Source organism: Diadema setosum, chromosome 15, assembly GCF_964275005.1.
Source record: "Diadema setosum chromosome 15, eeDiaSeto1, whole genome shotgun sequence".
NCBI classification, from domain to species: domain Eukaryota; kingdom Metazoa; phylum Echinodermata; class Echinoidea; order Diadematoida; family Diadematidae; genus Diadema; species Diadema setosum.
Genome location: NC_092699.1, coordinates 1,157,775 through 1,180,424, shown reverse-complemented (window position 1 = coordinate 1,180,424; position 22,650 = coordinate 1,157,775). Strand labels below are relative to the sequence as shown.

General features: G+C 37.5%; 1 protein-coding gene across 1 annotated transcript in view; it reads left to right on the top strand.

Annotated features, from left to right (window-relative positions):
- The window catches only part of LOC140239334 (uncharacterized), a 165,676-nt gene that overhangs the window by 108,991 nt on the left and 34,035 nt on the right, over nt 1-22,650 (top strand). The window contains exons 10-11 of the mRNA XM_072319213.1: nt 4,742-4,891; nt 7,770-7,805. Of these exons, the coding sequence (XP_072175314.1) occupies nt 4,742-4,891; nt 7,770-7,805 (186 nt within the window). The remainder of the gene's footprint in view (nt 1-4,741; nt 4,892-7,769; nt 7,806-22,650) is intronic.

The window sequence follows — 22,650 nt, the reverse complement described above, 5'->3', positions numbered from 1 at the left end:
GGTAGCTTAAAACCAGTGTGAACTTTAATATGATTTATTCTCTCATACTATATTTGGAAGAATTCTACGTCTACCTGTCAGGTCAAAGCCTCCCAATCATTCTTTCTGGGTTCACACCTTTGTGAAAAAACCCGTAACAAACTCTATGTTTTGACATCAAATCACTTTTAAGAGTTAAAACAGATGAAAAAAAAAAGAAGAACATTTCAGATTCATTTTTTTCTTTTTGTCATTCGAATTGCTAATGTGGTAACATCTTTATTGGGCAGTGAGTTTGCTAGATACATGATAAAATCTGAGTAAGCAGTTATGCAAAGGGAAAACTGGTTTGGCTATCTCTTATAAAGGGATGATCGTCGGGTAAGTGCTGAAATCAAGTGATCTTTAGGGACAGAATACTGAATGATCCAATTAGTGTGAAATTTGAATGTACATGTATGTTATAACCCCCCCCCCCCTTCTCTCTTTTCTCTCTCTTTGTGAAGTTATTTTGTATCACCATCAAATGCCACTTTATAAACCTTAATGAGAATACCAAGAAGTGCCTGGCTGATTATTTAGTCCTGGGAGCTAGAGCAGTGCTATACCATTGCTAGTATTCATTTCATTAGGTGAACTCCTGATGGTTTGGGTTATGACTGTAATTCCAAGGGAAACCTATCCAGGGAATAATTCTAGCTGCCCCCCCCCCCCCCCCAACACACACACACACACACACACACCTACCCACAAGTTGCTCGATTTCTTATCTACAGCTTGGAAGGGAACAGGAAATTGATGTGAAAAAGTTTGTTCTCTGTGTGGAGCTGTGGATAGTCCCCAGTGGTGTAGAGTGTAGTGTGAGTAGTGAGGTCAGTTGGTCTGATAGTACCAGCCCCCTATCGACGTAAGTCTTGTCTCCATACAAGTACAAGTTGGACGGCTTCCAAGTGCTTGTGGCTTGGGGAGAGTTGTGAGCAGTTCAGTTCTCCAGCAGAGGTGTAAATCTGTTTTTTTCTGAGTCGGGTCTGCGCTTCGTGAGGCAAGGCAAAAACCTCTTGGGTCAGTCACAGGACGGAGGGCTACGTGTCTTCTCGGGCAGAGAACTATTGCAGATTTACTAGCAAATCATAAGGCAAGTACCTACCTCTTTAGCTGCTTAGAGAGGATGTTTTTGTAATCTGACTGTAATTCAAGCCCCCTCGTTGGCCTAGTACCCTTCTTAGGTTAGCTGATCAATGACTTGAGACAAAAAAGAGCCAGATCTTGGCCACAAGGAAAAGAAAACTTTTCAGCTTTGTTTCCATTTCTTGTTTGTGAAGGAAGTCATGGAAACTCGAGACTCTTTCCGACATTATCTCTCCCCAAACAGCTCAAGTGCTACAAGCCCTCTTCTGAACCTAATATCACACTTTGTCAAGGAAATACAGGCTTTATGGGGATATGAAGGAAATAGCTAAAGCTGTCTGATAAACTAGCACATAGTGAATTAGGCAGTCACATAGCTTGTGGTGGATTTGGAGCTTTGAATTCTTGGTGCCACGTTGCATACTGTATTTGCTCTTTGCAAAGGAGAATATTTTGTCTGGGGATGATATGTATGCCAGCTGCTGAGATCCCTTATGTGGTAGGTAAGAACACTTTTGATCTGTTCTTCGTTACATTTTATTTGTCCCAATGCTTCGAATGTGGGTGTACACTGTTAAAGTGTGGTGTGTGGTGTGTGTTTCTGACTGTACATGTAAAACTGATGGTAAATTGGTCTTGAGGGGTGAATCCATTAAATTACAGAGAAATTTTGTCAGCAATACAACTTTATTAAGTTTTTGAAGTTTGTTTGTTTGTTTGTTTTTAAATTGTCATTTACACCAATCTCAATGATCACTGGATTATCTTCTGGGAGGAGAAAAGCTGTATGTAGATAGCTGCAAACTAGTAGAGTTTATCTTTCACCAAATTAAGTGTGCTTTTTTTTTTCTTCTGCAAGAATAAATAGATATGGTTTGTAGATCAAAAAAAGAAAGAAAGAAAAGAAAAGAAAAGAAAAGAAAAGAAAAGAAAAGAAAAGAAAAGAAAAGAAAAGAAAAGAGAGATTAACAACATCATACATGCAGTTCCTTCCTCTTTCCACTCAATATTTTGTTTTTCTTTTGAATTGTTTTATTTTCTTGTTTGTTTTTCTCTTTTAATCTGTAGAGGTTAGCCACCTTTCCTGTTTGAAAACACACATGATTTTACCACAGTTCTATCTTATTAGCAGTTGACAGTAATTCTTGATAACAACAACAAAAAATCCATTATTTTGTTCTAGAAGATTGAAGCGGGCTAGAGGGTAAGGTTAACATACATATCTATGACATCATTTTGCACTTTGTCCTGATAAAATGAAACAGTTCTGATAGGATGAGCTCTTTGTCACCCATAGGCAAAGTGTATGTGGAAGTTTTGATTATTGAGAATAGCATGATCTGACTTTTATTCAGCTGGTTAGGATTCTCAGAAATATTCAAGAGAGTTTATCTTTTAGTGTATTCTGTCGCCATCTCTGTTGAGATGCACTAAGACAGCAGTTAAGCATCAGCTGTGAACTAGAAGGATGCTATCACATTCTAAGATTTGAACTTGAATAAAAACGAAACAATCAATTTTCATGAAATAAAAAGTGTACTTAAGCAAAAGTGGGTAGCTTTATAAGCATTATTTCAATTATATGGTAAGACAGTGCCCTTGTGGTTCTAATTTTTAACATTTTACTGAAAATGAAAATAATTTCAAATTGACACCATAATGTAGAAGAGCTCAAGCTGTACAACGTGATACCAATAACTCATTACCCCCAAAATTGTGATAAAGCCCTTCTGGTTCTCAGCTGACGACATGCTTGTTTGCAGACAGTAGACATGAATTTGTAATGAAGGGTAACAATCTGTCAATGGGTCCTAAAATATGCACCATCTTTACCTTGCCACACCTCAAATCATCATCATTGGCTGGATATTCTCACTATGAGTGGACTCTGTGCACACACCTTGAGTCATCTGTTACCGGAACAAAGTTTGTTCCTCCCAAGTGATTGATATTGAGGTCATAATCCGCTGAGCAGACCAGAAATATTCTGCCTTCTTGCAATAAGTCATACATTTCCTGAGGAAGATGTACCTTTTTTTTTTTTTTTTTTGTGGTGTGCGTGTGTGATTTTTTCCGCCTGTATTTTCCCTGTGGAGAAAGCCACTAGAATGGGTAGGATGTGTGCACACTTAAAAAAAATTAACTTTATTGCAAAATGAGTTGTGTATATCTGATGGAAAATATTCATTTTAAATTCTCTCTTTAAATACATACATTGTACTTCTTGTTTGAGAAGATCATGTAGGCTATGTTGTATTTTTTTTAACCAATTGTAGGACTCCACAAACATTTGCTATTTTATTTTCTGTTCATGTCAAGAGTAAGGTTGACAGGCCAGTGGGATTTCAACAGATATCACATTTACAAGGTACACTCTGTATTGCTTTGGATTTTGGGTTAACGTTGTTTGATAAGTCTATGACCTCTTCGTTTGAAAATCCCCCCCCCCCCAACAAAATGGAGTTTAGGAATGTCATGTAATCTGAAGCCGCAATCTGCGGTAGTCTGACCTTCAACAATAGCAAACCAAAATTTGTAATGTGGTAATGCCTCGTTAAGCCATGTAGAGTAGATTTATGACTTGTCAGCATTTTACTTCTGCTTCAAAAAGTAGCACCAATATATACATCCAAGGTACACCATTTTTATTGTCAGATTAGATTCTTCATTCATTTGCATATGTCACACATTGATCATTGGACATCACCATTGGGCTGAAGGTAACACCATCTTTGCTGCTCCGTGACTTTAGGAATGAACTTTGTTTATCTCTGTGTGCTACCAAAGTCCGGATTATTTGTTAACTGGCTGGATATATTGCGCTATCAGGCCTTGGGTACAGGATGTATCGGTGGCTGGTTGGGTTGGTTCCTCTCTTTGCTGATAGCAGCTTTAGAAGGCCGGTAGGGTTGTGGTATGACAGTAGCTGGTTCTTCTGCCTCAGCATCCAAAGTTCAGCTTTTTTTTTTTTTTTTTTTTTGGACCAGGGAATAGTCCTGTGACTAAGGCTAGTGTGTGAAGTCAGATTGCACGTATTCTGAGCTAACTGATAAATAGTTAGCACGATGTCAGAGTGCGCAGTCTTACATTGTACGTATCTGAAACTTCGACAGGTGGATTGGATGTACCATTTGGAACATTGACAAGTGATCGATAATAAGGAGGAACCTGTGGCCCTGTCTGTGCCTTTCTCGCTGGAAATTGTAATTAGAGATTTTTACTTGGCATGCCTAAGCTCAACTCCGTCAGGTAAAGAATTAGGTGTTGATGAATTTCTTTTAAAGCAGCTGTTTGAGCCGACAGCTTTAAGGAAGATTGTAGGTTTAGATGGTTATTTACAGTCATCGCTTGCTGTTGCTAGTGTTGGTGGATAACAGTCATAACAGTGAGGCAAATTTCAGTGCTTGGCTGGTGTAGAATTCAGAGTGATGGTAATTTTTAGGGTCTACCTCTTCTGCTGTGTGTTCCTACATTGTACTTTTCATCATAAAGAAACATTTTAAGAAGATGAGTTAATCATAGTGGTGAAATTCAGTGGAATATGAGTATGACATTCATTACTGAATGCTGAAATGTCAACGCGACTATTCATGCTGTATATTTAGCCTTGCTCTTTCTCTCTCTCTGTTTTCAGTGAGGACACGGGAGTCTGGAAGGGAATAAACCCAATGGGAAAAATTGGATACTTCCAACGTGCTGATACGGTTGCTCTTGGCAACGCACAAATGGGGAAACTCAAACGTTGGCGGAGCGGACGTTCGTCTAAGACAGAAAACAGAAGAAGGTAAGAAGTGATAATCATTTCTTTTTGTTTTATTCTCTTCATAGAGTAAGTCATGCAAAGTTTTTTTGTTGTCAGTTTGACTCACTGTTGGTCACACTTTTTGTTTTCTTTGCTGTTGTGTTCATGGATTTTATATTGAACTTCACTGGGCATGAACTTTTGACAAGTTGTGTTCCGCACACTTGTAGTGACATTATCCAACCATCATTGGCTATTTATACTCGGCTTTCTCGTCCTGCATGGCTATCGCTTCATATTCATTTTGGTTGGCCAACCTGTATGAGTATTTCCCATGTTATTCAGTGAAAGAAGTCTTGTTCTATGAGATATGTCAATCAAATTGAAATGAAATTTGTTAGCATGAACATGGAAGTAACTGGCATGCATTCTTATCCTCAGATACACTTTGAAACTTAACTCAATGAGTGCTTTAAGTAATGTGGTCTCTGAAGAGAGATAAGAAAAAAATAAAGAATGCTTCAATCTTTCTTTCAATTCAAAAGGCATAGGCATGTCAGCGAGATCATATGATAATTTGGTCTTTTGAAGTCAAGCTGCCCAACTCAACACCCAGCACCCAGCAGAAAATTTGACTTTTTGACCTGTTCCATGTGGAGTTTGCATTACAGGAAAAGATATTAGGGAGACTCAGTGCTCCCCTCCCCCCTCCCTTCCTCCCCCCCCCCCCCCAACTAAGCATTTCAAAACTATATATCTTTTTGGATTAAAAGTTGAAACCGAAACATTCCAGGGATAATTTAGTTTGCCAAAGTCTGATTTTGTTACAAAAGGCCTTGCTTGGATGAAAACGCTGCAAAATTAGGTGAGGCACTAGCAGTGAAGCAAATGTTTGAATTAAAGTTACCAATCTTTCCTGGTTTCAGAATCTTTTATATATTTCACATCAAAGCTGATACTTATTTTGCCATTCCTGACAGCCAGAACAAAATTGCAATATTTCTCTTTTTAATAAGTGATGATTCAAATTAGGTCAACAGTCATTCTTTTATATGCCAATCAAAGTGTCAATTTATGGACATTGTTCCATGAATACCGGAATATCTAGAAACTTCAATAAAGTTGACACCTTAGGTTTCAAAAGTACATGAATTACAAAACTTTAAAAGGCCACTGCCTTTTCGTGCAATGAAGTAACATTTAAAGTAGCATAGAGGTTGGGGATGTGCCATCAATCAAATCGTAGATCTAGTAGTAAAACAAATAGCAATTCAAATTGTAACTCCAGTAGTAAAACAAGTAGTAATTCAAATAGTAAATCATCAGGAGGATATTTGCTGAAAATTTATACAGCAATCCAATGTTTAGTTTTATTTCTGTTTATTTGTATACCCCAGGTCTTGTTCACATGACATGAAAAAAAAAACTCTTTAGGCAGATATTGTGATATTTAGATGGCTTGCTATCTTTTATTTATATATATTTTTTTTAGACAAAATCCCACAAGGTTAAAGATGAAAGGTCTCTGAACTTTGGCTTAAGATAATTTTCTGGCCATGACTATAGCTCTGAAAACCCATGGATAATTTGGTGTAGATAAAAATATGGGAATCTGGACAATAAAATGCAATTTTAGGGTGAATGGTCAAAGTTAAAAGGTCACTAAATTTTGCTTTTGTAGCCATAACTTGAGCTAGAAAAAGAAAATTATTTTGCAATTTTGTCAGGGTGGAAATCAAGTGGAAAGTATTTTTGTTATGTGAAGGGGGTTTATGGTCAGTACTGCTGGTTAAAGGTGAAGATCAAGTAATCAAAGCTAAATTGAAGGGAAAGGCAATAGTGAAAGTGGAAGTCAATGATTGCGTGAGAAGACAGTGACATCCCAGTGACTGTGCTCTGTAGTCCAATTGCTCTACTTCTACTCCTAGATGAGATGATTCATCCTCAGGTTCATGTCTCATAAGTGTCATCCTCTCTTTTTTACCTAACAAACATAAATGTTAATGCAACATTGAGAGTTGCTGGGGTTTGAATCTTTCACCCATGATTCACTGTGGATGTGGTTTGCGGTTGATGGCAACAAATTATGCTTGTTATGTGAAGTGCAAGATTAGAGTTTCAAGTTTCAATTCAAGTCTTGAGTACATGGAAGGCGCCAGTGGAAACGCACTTCTTTTTGCTCTGAGTTGTGTTCACACTACGTGCAGAGCGTGCAAGTTTAATGTTCTCTTCTGCTGCACTGAGCAATGTTGTATTTCTGTTCTTGCTCCATGTAGTTTCCAAATTGGGAATAACATCCCCATGTGAAAGCCTTATATTTTTAAAATTTTCCCTTAAAGCAAGCACTGCTGGCTGAAATTAGGCAAAAGTTGAAAATCCAAGAGAGCTTTAATATTAGTTTCATTGTGGCTGGGATGTGCGGGAGCTAATCACATACCTGAAAAAAAATGTTGGAGTAGCAGGTTTTTCTGCTAGTATATTTTTTAAGGATCAGAAAAAAAGACCTCAGGTTGGACAAAATGTTAGTCTGGTCTCTCATTTTTTTTTTTTTTTTTTTTTTTTTTGGACAGATGTCTTGAGCTATCTGTTATAATAGGGAGACATTTCTGTATTTTCAATACTTTTTATTTGTGTATTTTGAAGTTGGTGTCAGCTCTAATCATTTACTGGCAACAAAATGAAAGGCCTGTGTTATGGGCACATAGAAATTGACATAGTTAGACTGGTGGGGTATTTGGTGCAGAATCAATTTAAGATTCCTGTGTCAAAGTGATAATTTAAAATTCACCAGGCCAACACCATATACTACATGCATTAATACTTATGTATTCGCGCCATCTTGTTTACTCCACATGCATTTTAATATTTGATTTCACTGGGTTTGGCTTAAAGTATGATTTATTCATCGAACCATTTTCAGCATTCTATACGCATCCCAGAGACCTAAGAGGCAGAGGTAAGACATGGATTGAAATAAAGAAAAAAATAACCATTCCAGGCTTGCTGACAAATTACTAGAATCCCAACTTTTATTTTGTCATTACTTCACCACATTACAAGAAACAAAAAAGAGTCATTATCTGAATCACAAATCTCTTTTCTAGAAACCTCACCAGAATGCTTCTTCACAGCATGCAGTTTGTATGGAATCTGGAAAATTAATGAATTATTTCCTATAATGTATTCTCTGTAAACATTCTAATTTCACAAAGGTACTTTCTTTTCCCACCGCGTCTTGTGAGCACTCTATGCATTTTGTGTACAGTTTTGCATTGTGTGTGTTTCACTCAGTGGAGCTTGGGCACTGTGTGTTCTTTGCATGCTCTTAGCTCCTCTCTATGGTAAAAATTAAGCTTTGTGATTGCACTGGACTGTCAAAGCACTGTCTACATTTATTTGATTTTAATTGATTTTAATTTGTTTTTCTGTTTGATACTTCTGCCATTCACAAAAAAAAAAGAAAGAGAAAAGCATACATTTATTCAATTCGCTTCTCTTTTGCTATTTATTTTTGTGTGTAGCACTATTCTCCATTTTGTACTTGCTCAATTTGAATTGGAATCTAGCTTCCTATCACGTGTGCTTGTGTTTGTTTGATCAACCTCCTTGGTTTGATTTTCTTGCTTTTTTGACCCTAACTGATTTCTTTTTTCTTTTTTACTGCACTATGTTTTGTAAGTCTTTACTCAAATTATCAAAGATTTTAATGTTTTGCCGTGCCACAATTCTCTTTTGCATTCATGAGCAAGAATGTTATTTAAAAATGTTAGGCTTCTGAATCGTAAACATTATGTGTTTTATGGCATTTGTTTCACTGTTTGAGAGCTGTTCTAATTGTAATACCTCTGTGGACTTCCCAAAGATTTTTTTCTTCTATTTTTTTTTTTTTTTTTCAATTTGAGATGTGAATTGCATGTTGCAATAGATGACAAGTAGTTTTCTTTCGACCAACAAATGTTGGTGCGTACAATCAAATGAAAGGAGAAAGTACGATTTGTACCCTGGTGATTTGGGTGAGCCAAAAAACACCATCAGCCAGCATCCTGCTTCTACCACCTCTCCCCTTCCCTAGCCCACTGAGTTTCCTCCAGTGCTGCTCCCACACCAAGAATAATAATGGGACTTGTTTTGATATTCAGCACAGTATAAACCCTTATGTGTACTTCAATGCTTTGGGTTTGAAGTAAGATAATTCTGGTGCATACTTGGTAGGGGAGTTACCACAATTCTGTTAACCTGCTGAAAAATGCCCCCCCCCCCCATACTGTGGCAGGTGTCTATGGGAAATACGTATGTTGTTGTAGCAAACTCACCTCATCGTTAATGTAGACACTAATATGTCAATAACTCTGTAAAGACCAAAACCCATGGATATTTCTAACTGGAGTCTGTGGAAAGCCAGTGCTACACTTGTATGCGAACATGAATCCGTTGAGGACGAGTCCCGAGTATACTCACAGGCAGGTGTCTGTGGGAAATGTGTGTTGTAGCAAAATCAGTCCGTCCTCAACGGGTTAAAGGGTCAAGTTAATGCCCTTCTGTTTCAAGTGCAGTGTGCCGTGTTCATGTGATTCATGTTACAACAGGTATCAATGACCTGAAAGAGGTCGTTGTGTGAGAAGTCATTTGATCTTCCAACAGGAAGCTTGGTAATGGCCTAAATTTGTTGCAGAAATGAAAAAAATAAATAAAAAAAAAAACCTTCAGAGGGAGTTAATGTCTATTTGTCAACATGCATGACAATTTCACTGAATGTTGGACTAATGCTGTTCATGAATCTTGTTATGACACAAACATGAAGTATATGAAATGGTGGAGGGTGAAATATATCATAGAGTTATATCTCTTCATTATAGTCCATCAACCTGCTGGAAACTGTCTTAGTTGTGATAGCATTTCTATCCAATCAGATCCTTGCTTCCATTGCATGTGGGAAGACCAAATGATATCTTCTCTCCTATTGGTTCTTGCCTAAATCTAACCGACTATTATCTTGGACAAGGTATGGAGGATAACATGTGCATATTATCATTACTATTTTAAAGGACAAGCTTGTTAATAGGGACTACTGCAAACACAGTACTCAGTGCATGACACTGGTGTATGGATTCTAATGAACTGAACAGTAGAGGGAGCTGTTTTGAAGTGTTGAAATATCCCTGTCAAACATACAAAGCTTGTGACCCTGGATTGTTCTTCTTTTGTGTTTGGCTTGTTTTCTGTTGTTTTTCATTTCTGACTTTCTTGTTTGTTTGTCTGTAGCTCAATATTTTGCTTATTTTGTTGAAATGGCATTCCGTTAATCTGTTGCAATGTGTGTTGATATTTTAGTAGTAATATCAAAGTAAGTATGGTATCTCTATAATGCTCATCTTGTTTGGGGTTTAAAAAGTGAGAATGAGTGTAGAAAGGCTTGAATAGGAAGGTTGATATTGTTGGTATAATGTTAGAAGTGTGGCACTCAAGCAAGGGTTCATCATGTTTTGTGTGTGTATATGTATGGTGTATGGCTGCTCATGCATTCATACGATTGTAACACTAAGATGAATGCAGTAAGTCTTGCTAGGTGATCTCCGCTCTTGGAAGACTGGTCATTCTCACTGACCATTAGCATGAACATTGGTCAACTCATTGAGGAGCCAGAATGGTGTCACTCTAAAGTCTAGACGACTCTCTAAGTTGACTAATAAATCTGACAGCACTGCTTGCACAGGCCCCCCTCTCCGTTTCTCCCTTCATATTTAGGCTCTCTCCTTCTTCTACTCTCTGTCTCGATAGCACCTGTTAATTAGTAACAGGATCTAGAATCTGTTGATTAACTTTTTAGCAGCCAGACTCCAGACCATCTGCTAGTGTATTTATTTCTAGAAACTATTCCACTGTCTCCTCCATTGTGATGAAATATAGGGCTGGGTTGTGAATCATTCACATGGTCTGATGTATGCTGTTATATTTGGTAGACAGCCTTAAAGGCCTAATTTACCATTTGCAGATGAAACAAAAACACACTAGTATCAATGCTTTAAAATAGTTCTAAAATGTGAGTTGGGGATAGAAACAACCACTGTAAAAATTTGAATCCATATAATCAATGTCCAGTATTAGTAAATAGACAAAATATGAACAGTATTTAAAATAAAGATTGTCCATATTTAACTTGTGTACAGTTATGGTTTATTGAGAAAAATACTGATGTCCCCTTATATATTAGGGTTTATTGTGAAATTTTTTACATGGCAGGATGTTTTGTGATACAACTGACCTACACATAGATGCATCAAATGTGATATCTTGAAATTTTTTTAAATCACTGCTCCCAAAGGTAAACAGGACCTTTAACTCTTTCGGTACCAGAGACTGTTGGGCAGTGTATACAATGGACCGTATCAGGGTTAGTGATAAGGTTAGAGTAAAGATTAGGGTTAAGGTTAGGTTTTGGTATAGGATTAGGGTTAGGTTTGGGTATAGGGTTAGGGTTAGGTTTTGGTATAGGGTTAGGATTATTTTTTGGTATAGGGTTAGGGTTAGGATTAGGTTCAGGATTAGGATTAGGGTTAGGGTCAGGGGAATGGTCCGGGGAAATTGACCAGGAGGTAATTGCTCAAGACCCATTATGGACTTTACTTTGCCAATTAGCACTCATAGCACATAAATGGTTAACTCTAATCTTACAGACAATATCAACCAGCAAGTAAATATAATCTGGGGCTTATAACATACATGTCAGTTCTACATGTATATCTGATTAACCCGTTAAGGACCAGTCCCGAGTATACTCGGGCAGATGTCTATGGGAAATGCATGTTATAGCAAAATCTGTCTGTCCTCAACGGGTTAATTTCACAGATGATATGCCAGTTTGGTATTCTGTCACCTCAGTCAATTGAATGATGGACCTTGTGATGTGTATTTATATCAAGCAGTTTGTTGTCCCTTTTACAGAAATACAATTTTTAGCACGGGAAAAAATAGAAAAGAAAGAAAATTGGGCCTCATACATGCAAGAGTGAATAAATTGTGCAAAGGTATAACAAAAGCGTGAGCCAAACAACCTTGGCATGGCTGGATGGTCAGGTACTATGGGTGATGTCCTCAACTGGTCCACCTTTCATTAACATCTAATACAACTGTCAGAATGTCGTTCTGTTTCACTGATTAGTATACAGACCAGTTGGTGATATATTAATAGATTTTCGGGCCGTTATGTGGCCGCCTGAACTTGAAACCAGATCTGTGTTGGGAGACACGCGATATGAAGCGATCTGTCATTGGCGTGAGGAACGGGGAGGTAATTAATTTTGGCATCTGCAAGTCATCATGTAGATTTCCACTGACAGACAGACAGACAGACAAACAAACAGACATACAGGCAAACAGACATACCTGTTTGAAAGCAGGAGAAATGGACAGAATCAAGGACAAGGTGGAAAAAATGATGGAGAATAGACGATGAGAGGAAAGCGAAAGGAGTTTTGGAGACAGACAGATGTGAGACAGTAATTAGTAACCTGTAACAGCAAGAGATGAAATGATCATAAGCTTCCTTTTTTTTTTTTAATCAACATACAGTCAGAAGTGCTACTGTATACACCATATATTTCGGGAGTCTAAGTTTTCGCAAATCAGGAATTCCCGACAATTTCGCGAGTGGTTAAATTTGCGATCATGGAGTCCTGTACTGTACGGAGAAGTGTGTAAATGCGTACATTACATTCACATCGAGATCAGAGTCAATATTTTTGCGTGTCTTTAATTTCGCGAATAGCACCTGACTCGCAAAATTCGCAAAAATAAAAACCTTGCAAAATATTTGGCATATACAGTATATCACGTAGATGTACATCGTATAGCAAAAAGAAATATTTGTTCAGGTCAAGGGCAGAAAGACATTGATACTCAGGTCAAAGGAAAATGGTTGTTAACAAGTAAGATGAAGAAAAACAGTATAGCAGAAAGACATTTTGACAATAAGCAGCCATGAGGTATTTTTCTGTGAAGGAGATATTTTCTTTGAAAGAAGAGAAGAGGAAGAAGAAATGGTGTAGAGTGGAGTATGAATAATCTTGACTTGTGTCGACTTGGGTAACTAACCATAAAGTCTGGTGGAAATGAATCATTATCTTCACCTGGTGAGTTAAACCTCTACCTGCGTAAGAGAGAAGAGAGAGAGAAAAAAAAAGAGGGAGAGAGAGAGAGATATTAAAGAGACCTGGTCAGCTTTTGTTCAAAATTTACTGTCAGTGTTGCATAATTCCAGAGTGAACCACATTTTTTGCGTTTAATGAGAATACTTCAATAATATCTCTTTTAAACCATTAGAATATTAAGCAAAATTTGCTCATTATTATTCCTCCTTTTGTATCTGACTTGAGGTAAAAGTGTTAAATGCCATCTGATGGTTACCAAAGAGAAAAGATGAATTTGCAGACTTTTTGATGGATAGTAAGAAAACCCAAGGATGTCGTCAAGGAGGCACTGACCTCCATGTCATCAGTGGATGTGATCCCATCACGGTTCATTACCTAGCAACCGTCTCTCCCTTCCATCCAGGATGACATATGGTGATGAGGTCTGTTGAGATTAATAGCACTCCTTTAAAGGTGACAGCTCCCTACATGTTAAAGACATTATTTACCATTTGCAGATGAAACAGAAACCCAACTTAAGTGCTTCAAATATTTCTAAAATGTGAGTTACGGATAGAAACAACCTATGTAAAAATGTTAATCTGTACAATCAATGTTAAGTATTGTTAAATATACAAAATGTGAACAATAGTTCATATATAATACAACACAATAATAAAATTGTTTCTAGAATAAACCATCTACTGTTATGGTTTATTAAGAAAAAAATTGTGATATCTCCTTATATTTTAGGCTTTATTGCAAAATTTCATTTATGGTAGGATGTTTTGTGATACATCTGACCTTCACTTATGCTTTAATTGTGATAACTCAAACATTTTTAAATCACTGTCAGTACCTTTAAGTTATTACCTTGGTATGCTTTTTGCCAGTGTCCATGAATTTTGACTTATAAGCAGAGTAAGGGAAGGCGTACATTGCTATACGTAGGCCTATATCACCAATATCTCATCCTAATAAACCTTACCAGATGTTTTTTCTTTTTATTTGTTGCCAAGTGTTAGTACCTACATGTATGCTGCTGACCACATCTACATCAAATCAGTAGATGACATTGGATAAAAGCCAGTTATTATTGTTCACAATAAGTAAAAAAAAAAATGTTTTGCATTATTTTCCCATGGATTTTTGTTTGTTTTTTTGTTTGTTTTAGTGCATAATCAACTTTTAGTTGTGGGAAAATCAGTTTTCATTGGTAATAATACTTAAAAGGCACAAACTGAATGTTTATTTCCTTGTATGAGTTGAGATGTAGCCTCTTACATATTTCTGTCTATTCAGTTTCATTTGCAAATTGTGTTGCTTGTCATTGTTCGCATGGTTAGTGCATGTTGAGAGATGTTATAAACAGGAAGTCTGGCTGTTGTCAATATTTTATATCTGTGAGGGATTCATTTTCATGAATTTCCTGTAATAAAACCATCGTGCGCCATCTTATGATAACATATTTGAACCTAAAAGATTTTGATCCTCCTTCAAGTGAATTTCAAAAAAGGAAGAGTTTAGATTTAATTCCATGGCTGTCTGTTATATGGGTGTGGCAATTGGATGTCCATTCGTAATTTCAGAGCATTTTATCAAATCATGATTCTGCAGAAAGATTAATGGTTGTAGAAAGCACACTTATAAAGCTCATCATTTATTGTAGTTTTATTACTTTCAGTAATATTTTTGTAGTGACAGAAAAAACAATCCTGCAATTGTTGCTCAATGGATTTAGAATGTTTGTTTAGATTTCTTTGATCTTTTTCATTCAGCTGTCTTCTCAATTTCTGCTACAAAATATTTCTTATTAAACTCATTTTGCCTAGCTGATGACCAAAGACACTCTGACTTATGTTATTTTGAGGAAAGATGTAGATGGGAAACTATGCAAATTGGCAACAGTCTAAACCTACTGCATGCCTGCCTACTGTCTTCTATTTCTTTACATCTTTGTGTGACACCCAACGTAGGTGGATGCTTCTCATTTTGTGTGTGTGGGTGAAGTAGATGATGGCACGCACCACCTCACTTGCATGTCTGTGCATTCTTGCATCTTCCAAATGAAGATTTCCTTGAAGGAGAGATTTCATCCTATATGCTCACATAATGTATTTTATCTTTATTTCTCTTCCACTCACTTAACCCTCATCTTGCCCTTCTATACTTCCCCATTGATATTTTCTCTTTTTCTGTTTTTGTTTATTCACTTTCACCATCTTGATTTTTTATCAAACACATTTCCATCATTTTGTTTTTCCTCATTTGAGTTATTTTCTTACCTTGCTTGAATCCCCAAATTTTCTTTCATTGCCATTGCATTATTTCCCCTCCCCCCATTTCTTACACCAAATGTCTACCCCCTATTTTCTTCTTTTCTTTTCATCCCCTGCAAACCACACACAATCTTGATACTATCTTATCCCTGCCAAACTGTGGACGTGTGCAATCATGCTTGTGTACATGGCTGTAATGGTACGCACTGTCTCGTTATTGGTGTTGGCGTCCATCGTCCATCGGTGGCGGGTGCGTCCAATCACGATATCTCGTTAATTCGGGCATGGCCGTCTGGCGACCTCACTACATCATCTCCACCACCGCCACCCATCTCCTTCACTCCATGCTGGTTGCCTTCGTTGCTGGTTGCCGCACGCCGCACACTGTGTGTAAACGTGTGACTCTCTGCGATATCTTCTCTCATCCTTTGTCTGTGCTGATGTCTTGAATTGCTTCCACCTCTAGTTGGCATGGGTACGTACAGCTGTAGCTATAGCCATCTGTCCGAAGTGTTTGTCTGTCCGTCTCTGTCTTTGTGGCTGTTTTTGTTGTCTTGTTGTTTCCCTTGACTGTTCATTGTGTCACCTCCATTATTTTTATTTTTTTTTGTGGTAGATTTTCCCCTCAGGTTTATAGTGTCCTTAGTTTTCTGTTTGTTATGTGAACGTGTTTGGTGACTACGTTAATATCTGTGCATTCCAATTATCAAATGAGAGAGTATTAAAGCTTTGTCAATGTCAGCTGATGTGCTGTATATAGCATATGACCTGGTTTTTTGTGTTTATCAGTGTTTTTTGTTGATGCTTCATGTTTAAAGCTCGAAGGACTTGCATGCAGCCAAAAATCTTACTACTATTTTACTTAAAAAGTTTTGCGCGATGCTTTAATTCACCTTTGTATCATGTGCTTTTCTTGTTATTCTGACGTAAAAGATGTTATGAAAATTGAGTAATGTTTTTGATGAAAAATATGATGTCAATATATGCTCCCTGTGTAATGATCCTAAATTACTTTTCTGAAGCATATTATATCATTGTATTTAGCTTAATCCTTCACCAGGACACTGCTCTACAATGTCTGATATGTAATGTGATGATGATGATGATGATGATGGTGAACAGCCTTTACAATGTATATAGCGTCATTTGTCTGGACACTCAAATGAACTCAGTTCCCACAATTTGTCACACATTATTCACAAGGTTGCTGGAAGCATTGGATGTCATACATTTAGTCATAATGTATTAATGCAGTGTGTTTTGAATGTGACATAGTCCCGTAAGTCATGAGCCAGGGAGGTAAACTAAAAACATTTCAATTTATTTCATGTTCAATTATAGAGCAGTTGGTGATGAATGACAATATATGATGTAGATTGAGAAATAAATGAAGATACCACTATATCATTGAGTGGTGATTAGATATAGTTTCTTCTTTAAAACAAGAATGAAATGATGTAGGAGACCATATAAAAATGTAAAATTAAGAAAACATGGTGATAGGCATCAAAAGGTTCTCTAATAATATGATCTGAATGGTTAATCTATATCACTCTTTGGAATTCATTACCCCTTACAGTAAGGACTTTGCTTTCCCTTGATTCTTTAAAGAAGGCGCTGTAAACCTATACTCATAAATTCATGTTACAATTTTTGTGTGTCAAGCACATTACAGAAATAATGTTAATCACTATGTGCTGTACAAACATGAATTATTATCATTATCATCAATTTCGAGAAAGATACCAACCAACACAACAAAATGTGTGTTTCTGAGTTATTTACAGGTTTCCATGAATGTCTGGAGTGTTGTCATCAAGTCTTAGCTCTGTATTATGTCATTTTTTTCTTGATCTAGAAGTAGAAAGTCTGTAATACCATCTGGTAGGAGCTGTTGTGTGCAAATGTCTTTCTTGCTCTCAGATTGGTGTTCCAGAGTATAGAGCGAAAGAGATAGCAACTCCACTCTAGGGACCATCAACTTGTCATGCGGTATATGGAGGTCTTCTGGAGAAAAATGATCTAGTAATTGCTATTCCAGATGGTTGCCTTTTTTTCCCCCTTTTTTTCCCTTTTTTTCTGCTGGAGATGAACTATGAGGAACCTTGCTTCATCAAGGTACAGGTTGTATTCTAATAGCAGACCATTTCTCATCAGGAAATTTAGCAATATCATAAACGCAATATTTGACCTTTATCCTATCAAACAGCAACAACACACTGGTTGAAAGCTACTGTGTAGGAGGAAAAAAAAAATGGAAAGTTCGTCTTAATTAGCCTGAACAGTCTGCTGCACGCAATATGATGATGACCTTAAAACAGCCTGGATGGCTAGCCACATATCACTGCTGTTGTGGAAAGGAGTAAGAAATTTGTCGTTTATGACTAAAATCATGGTTATTCTGTAGCAAGTCCTCTCACTTCAACTCTTCACAGAAAACTGCAGGTAAACTTTGAATAAATATTCCTTTGTCACAGTTGCCTCGCAACTATAACCAAGATGGTGATTTTTTTTTTTTTTTCAAATGCCGCTATTTCTTTTTTCTGCCAGTGTGAATAGCCCTTGTGCCTTCTTCCTGCCAATCATACAGACGTTGATCAAAAAGTGTTGTGTGCAAGTCTTCTATTACAGTAGGTTTATAAGCATAGACTGAATGTGAGGAATTTTTGATGACGAGCTGTGTGGATGTAAATTTTTCAGTTCAGCAGAAACCAATCTCTGGAATTGATGTGTACTATTCAAACATGAATTACAAGAGGGTAGTAGTGGAGTTTTCATAAGTAGTGCTTGGTTCAAATATACTGTAGGAGCTTATGTGTCGTTGATACTGGAGTTGGAAACCATCAGTGGCAACTCAACATCTAGGAAGGATTTGGAATATTTACAGAAATCTTGTTGGTAATAATAACTAAGGGGAGAGATCATCTTTCTCTACATACTGAGAAATAAACTTCAAAGAAAAGGTTTTGTCTTAAACTTTCTGTTCGTTTTGTAATGAAAAAAAAAAATAAGAAATTGGAAGTTTGTCGCCTAGCTCAACTCACAGACACTAACTGCCTAAATGATGAAAAGTTGAAGTTACTAAATACTAGATTGTGGCCCTGTTTTATGAAGAGTTATAATTGGTTATAGTTGATTTCCGTTGTAAGTCTATGGCAGCCTGTGTGGTAAGGAAATTTATAATCGATTATATCTTTTAATAAAACGGGGCCCCTATCAGTCAATTTACAATCATTGTATGAATTATTATTCATTCCACTTGTCATGGTGAAACACTGCTATTCCTTACCCCCCCCCCCCCCCAAATATCACCGGTTGGTTCTCCCATATAATTCTCCCACATATAAAGTGTGCAACCCGTACAGGGGCTGTATATAAGGGTCTGCATTCCTGCTACACTTCCTCTTTTGATTATGGCACATCCTACTTTTTTGGGTCGACATATTATATTGAACCAAAAATTCTTGGTGCTGCGTTTATTATAAGAATTATAATGAATGTAAAGAAATACTTATACCTCATTCTAAATGCATGGACAAGGATAGTAGAAAAGTCAGAGGTATATAAAAATGGGACTTTTAAAATTGATATCTGACTTGTAAACAATCATTGGCAGAAATCATCAGGGCTCACAAAAGATGGATTTTACCTTTAAGATACTGTTACAAAGATTCTCTGATCAATGTTTGAAGCGAGCTAATAGTAGGCCTAGATGCAATTGACACAAATACCACAAGCCAACAATGTGTGTACACAATGCCAAGTCAAAGAATGAAGAATGATTGTACTCTTTTGTATGTGTCAGTACCACTCCCCCTACTGTTTGTATCAAACCTATTTCTATTTCTTGTTTTGTTATTAGGCCTTTATTTCTCCCCGATTGTGACTGCCAGACACATGCGTGAGCATCTATCTTGGCTTGCCAAAATGATAACAGATATCGTCAGGCCACCCGGAATACCTTGGTCCAAGGCCTCAACAAAACTTGGAACTGATTTCTCTGCAACGACCTTGTTGGGTATTTCAATCTCTAGACTGTACAAGGAACAATGATTGTCATAGGGGAAGGTAACAATCATATGATTGGTAGGAATTCACAACAATGGCCCATTATTCCAATATTTCACTTGCAGCAGCCAAGGTGTGAATGCCAATTTGTGAGGGGAAAAATCAAAAAGAAAATGATGAAGTACTTTTACATTTTGTGCCAAGCATATCTAGGCTAAATGCTTTATTATTGGTAGCTGACTAACTGCATGTACATGTATAAAGCCATAACAAGATAATTCAGAAATTTGATATTGTGTCTGTGTTTGTGTGTTCAACTAGAGAACTTTGTGCATATGCCATGTCACTCAGACTCTCTTTTGTGTGTTTCTAATGATATATCCAATAGAGAGTTTTCAATGCCAAATTTATGAGAAATAAGTGTAAGATCGTGTTAACCTTGATTAACTTTGTTAGTGCACGTATGTTGATGTTTACCTTTCTCTTTGGCACATTTTAGTGCCACACTTCTACCACATGGCTGGCATTGGCTGTGATTGCTTCTGAGCTAAGTTTAAAGGAAAGATAATATCTAAAGATCCGGTAGCGTGGGCAGATCATACCATGGAAAAGGCTGGCCCGATTTGGATAAATTCTGAAATTCCTGTAATGATTTGTTTACAGCTTCATACCTACGGACCAGAAGAATCTCGGCTGAAGTTGAACATTACTGATAAAAAGCGTATTGATGCACATATTTGCTGAAAGGAAATTCTATAAGCAGACCTGTGTTAGTCGTGGTTTTTGAAATGTACCCCTGAGGGCAGTGAATTAGGAGCAATCCAATCGGGGCAGTCTCCTCTCCACATACTACTTGGTCTTTATGGGTAAACTGGATAAACCTACCTTCATGAAGGCTTTTTGGAATTAAACAAATGAATTATGGGCAGGCTGAAACAATGATTTCTCTCTGTTTTTGTAGCAGTAGAGTTTTATCAGAATGTTGACTTGTGTTTGACACTTGTATTTAGAAATTAACAACTACGTAATTGCAGAATTTCTATCCTATACATGAAAGCCAATTAAGCGTGTGGTTACCTCCTGAGCTTCCATCTTCAATTAGATTTTATGAACCTTTCCTGTTACTGGAATGTAACACATAAGAGCTGCAGAATGATTCTAACATTGATATTTTCCATGGCTTGCATTTTTTCTAGCTGTAAACGAAGTGCCTGGTAATAGTGATACAGCAGATAATGGGGTCGGAAGATGTAGTAAATTTAATGTGTGTCGAGATTGGCAGCACAAGAGAGTCCATATGAATTAAGACTAGACAGACATGCCATCAGGATGGTGGATGGAGAGAAAGATAGAGGGGGGTAAGGGGGCCAACTAGAGACCTGTCAAAAAGAGAGGGGATGTTAAAGACCCCCTACCCACTCCTCAATGTTTGTGACGTGGGTAACCCACAAAGATTACCCGCATATCCCACCAAGGGTCCGCCTGTGTCCAAAAGATTCTAAGCCCCCTAGTGGTCAGAGGATGATCTTGCCATAATGTGTTAAGTTGTGATCCCAACCCCTGCAGCCTTGAAGAGACTTTCCCTTCTCGCCTACTACCCCTTCCCTAAACTGACGTTAACTCTTTTGACTCTGCAATCGTGCACATGTTTTTAATCGTGATGATTCACAAGGCTAGCAGGAACTTGCAACCCAGTCGCAGCAGTTCCTTGGGGTTCAATGTCTACTGCACACCAGATTGCTGTCGATTGACCGACCTCACGTCTTGCCAAACCAGAAAGACAGAGAGAGAGATGAAAGGAGGAAAGGTATAGTCAGACAGACAAGGAGAGACTAAAGGTTACATAGCCCCTTCCTCTGGAGTCTACATCTTCTTTCATCTCATATTTTTTTATCACCACCCTGCACTCACAGTTCTCGGGTCGTGGGGATTCTATTTTCATTCTGAAGCTGGCAGCTAAATCTGAATTCTGCCGGAGGCCGGGTTTGTGAGGGCCCCTTCTTGGATAGGAGAGAATGAAAGAGGGCAGTAAGTGAAAACTTATCCAGTCTGTGCAGGACCTAGCTTGGCATTACAGTTCATCATTCTCAGTTTGCGTAATCCACCTGCCGGACATTTTGTTAGAGCTAGTTGGTTGAGTTCGATGATCTGAACCCCTCCTCTAACTTTTTGGACTGGTGACATCTAGCGAAGAGGAGGGTTTTGAGAGATAGAGTTCAGTCCATCAGTGAGATGGTTTTGTTTCCATTCATCTGTGATCAAGGATGAAGTATTTGGATTACTCATGCTCGGTGACCAAAGATGACACTCCTCCTCTGATAGTTCCTTCTGCAGTACTCTGATGCATCCTATCGTAGAAAAGTGTTTCGTGCACCTGCTGTTGGTGGATCTTTCAGATGATTGGACCCTTGTTTAAACTGTCAAATTATTTCACAGAGGGTATTGTGTTCATCACCAAACTTGACTGTGCCAACCTGTCATCATTTCAAGGTAGTGATCGTATGAACAGTTTTGGAGACTTGATGGAATGACATCTTCATCTTTTCTTAGTACGATGATGGATGGATTGTTGACCTTGTGAAATCACCTAACACATGACTGGGTGTTACTTAGCAACCTGTAATGAGCTGGACCAGGGACCTTGAAAGAGAGTACATGTCTAAAATGGATCCTGAACTTAATTGGTGGGTATATTTATCGTTGCGGCGAGGAAACCACATGAAATTTGTTCCGGTCGTGGCTCCAGTTGGGACTAAATATAGGATCCCTACGCGGTAAGAAGGCCTAAATGCAGCTTTCCTGATCCGCTTGAAACCGTTGTATCTTAACTTTCAGGTGCAACTTTTTCCTTTATATATTGTTTATAATAACACATTTGACTCATTTGAGGAATTTGGTTCAATTCATGAAATTTGTGTTGTAGTCTTAGTGAATTTAATCAGATAATTTGTTAAGCACAGGGCTCAAAGTAATCTTTGTTTTAAACTGTGGTCCTTTATATCAGAAATGTTTAGAATCTAAAATGAATGGCTATTTAAGTTTTTACAGGGTTAGACGTAGGCTTTGGCTTTAACTTCATTGGAGTCTGTGAGGGTGTCTGTTATGAAATATGTTGTCCTCACTAACCACTAAATGTCTAAGGAAATACAGCAGGGATTTTTTTTTTCTTCACACAGGAGGATTGTGAAATTGGAGATAGTGCACATCATTCTGTCAGCAGTGGAGTTATGAATTGTGATTTAGATTCATTTATTTTTAAGACAATGGCTGTCTCTACTGTGTGTGGACATTTCAAATTTTATTGTTTGTTTTATTGAACTTGGCAGTGTGTACATGTATGTTTTGTTGTATGGTATCAACTAAATGACACTGTTATAAAATATATTCC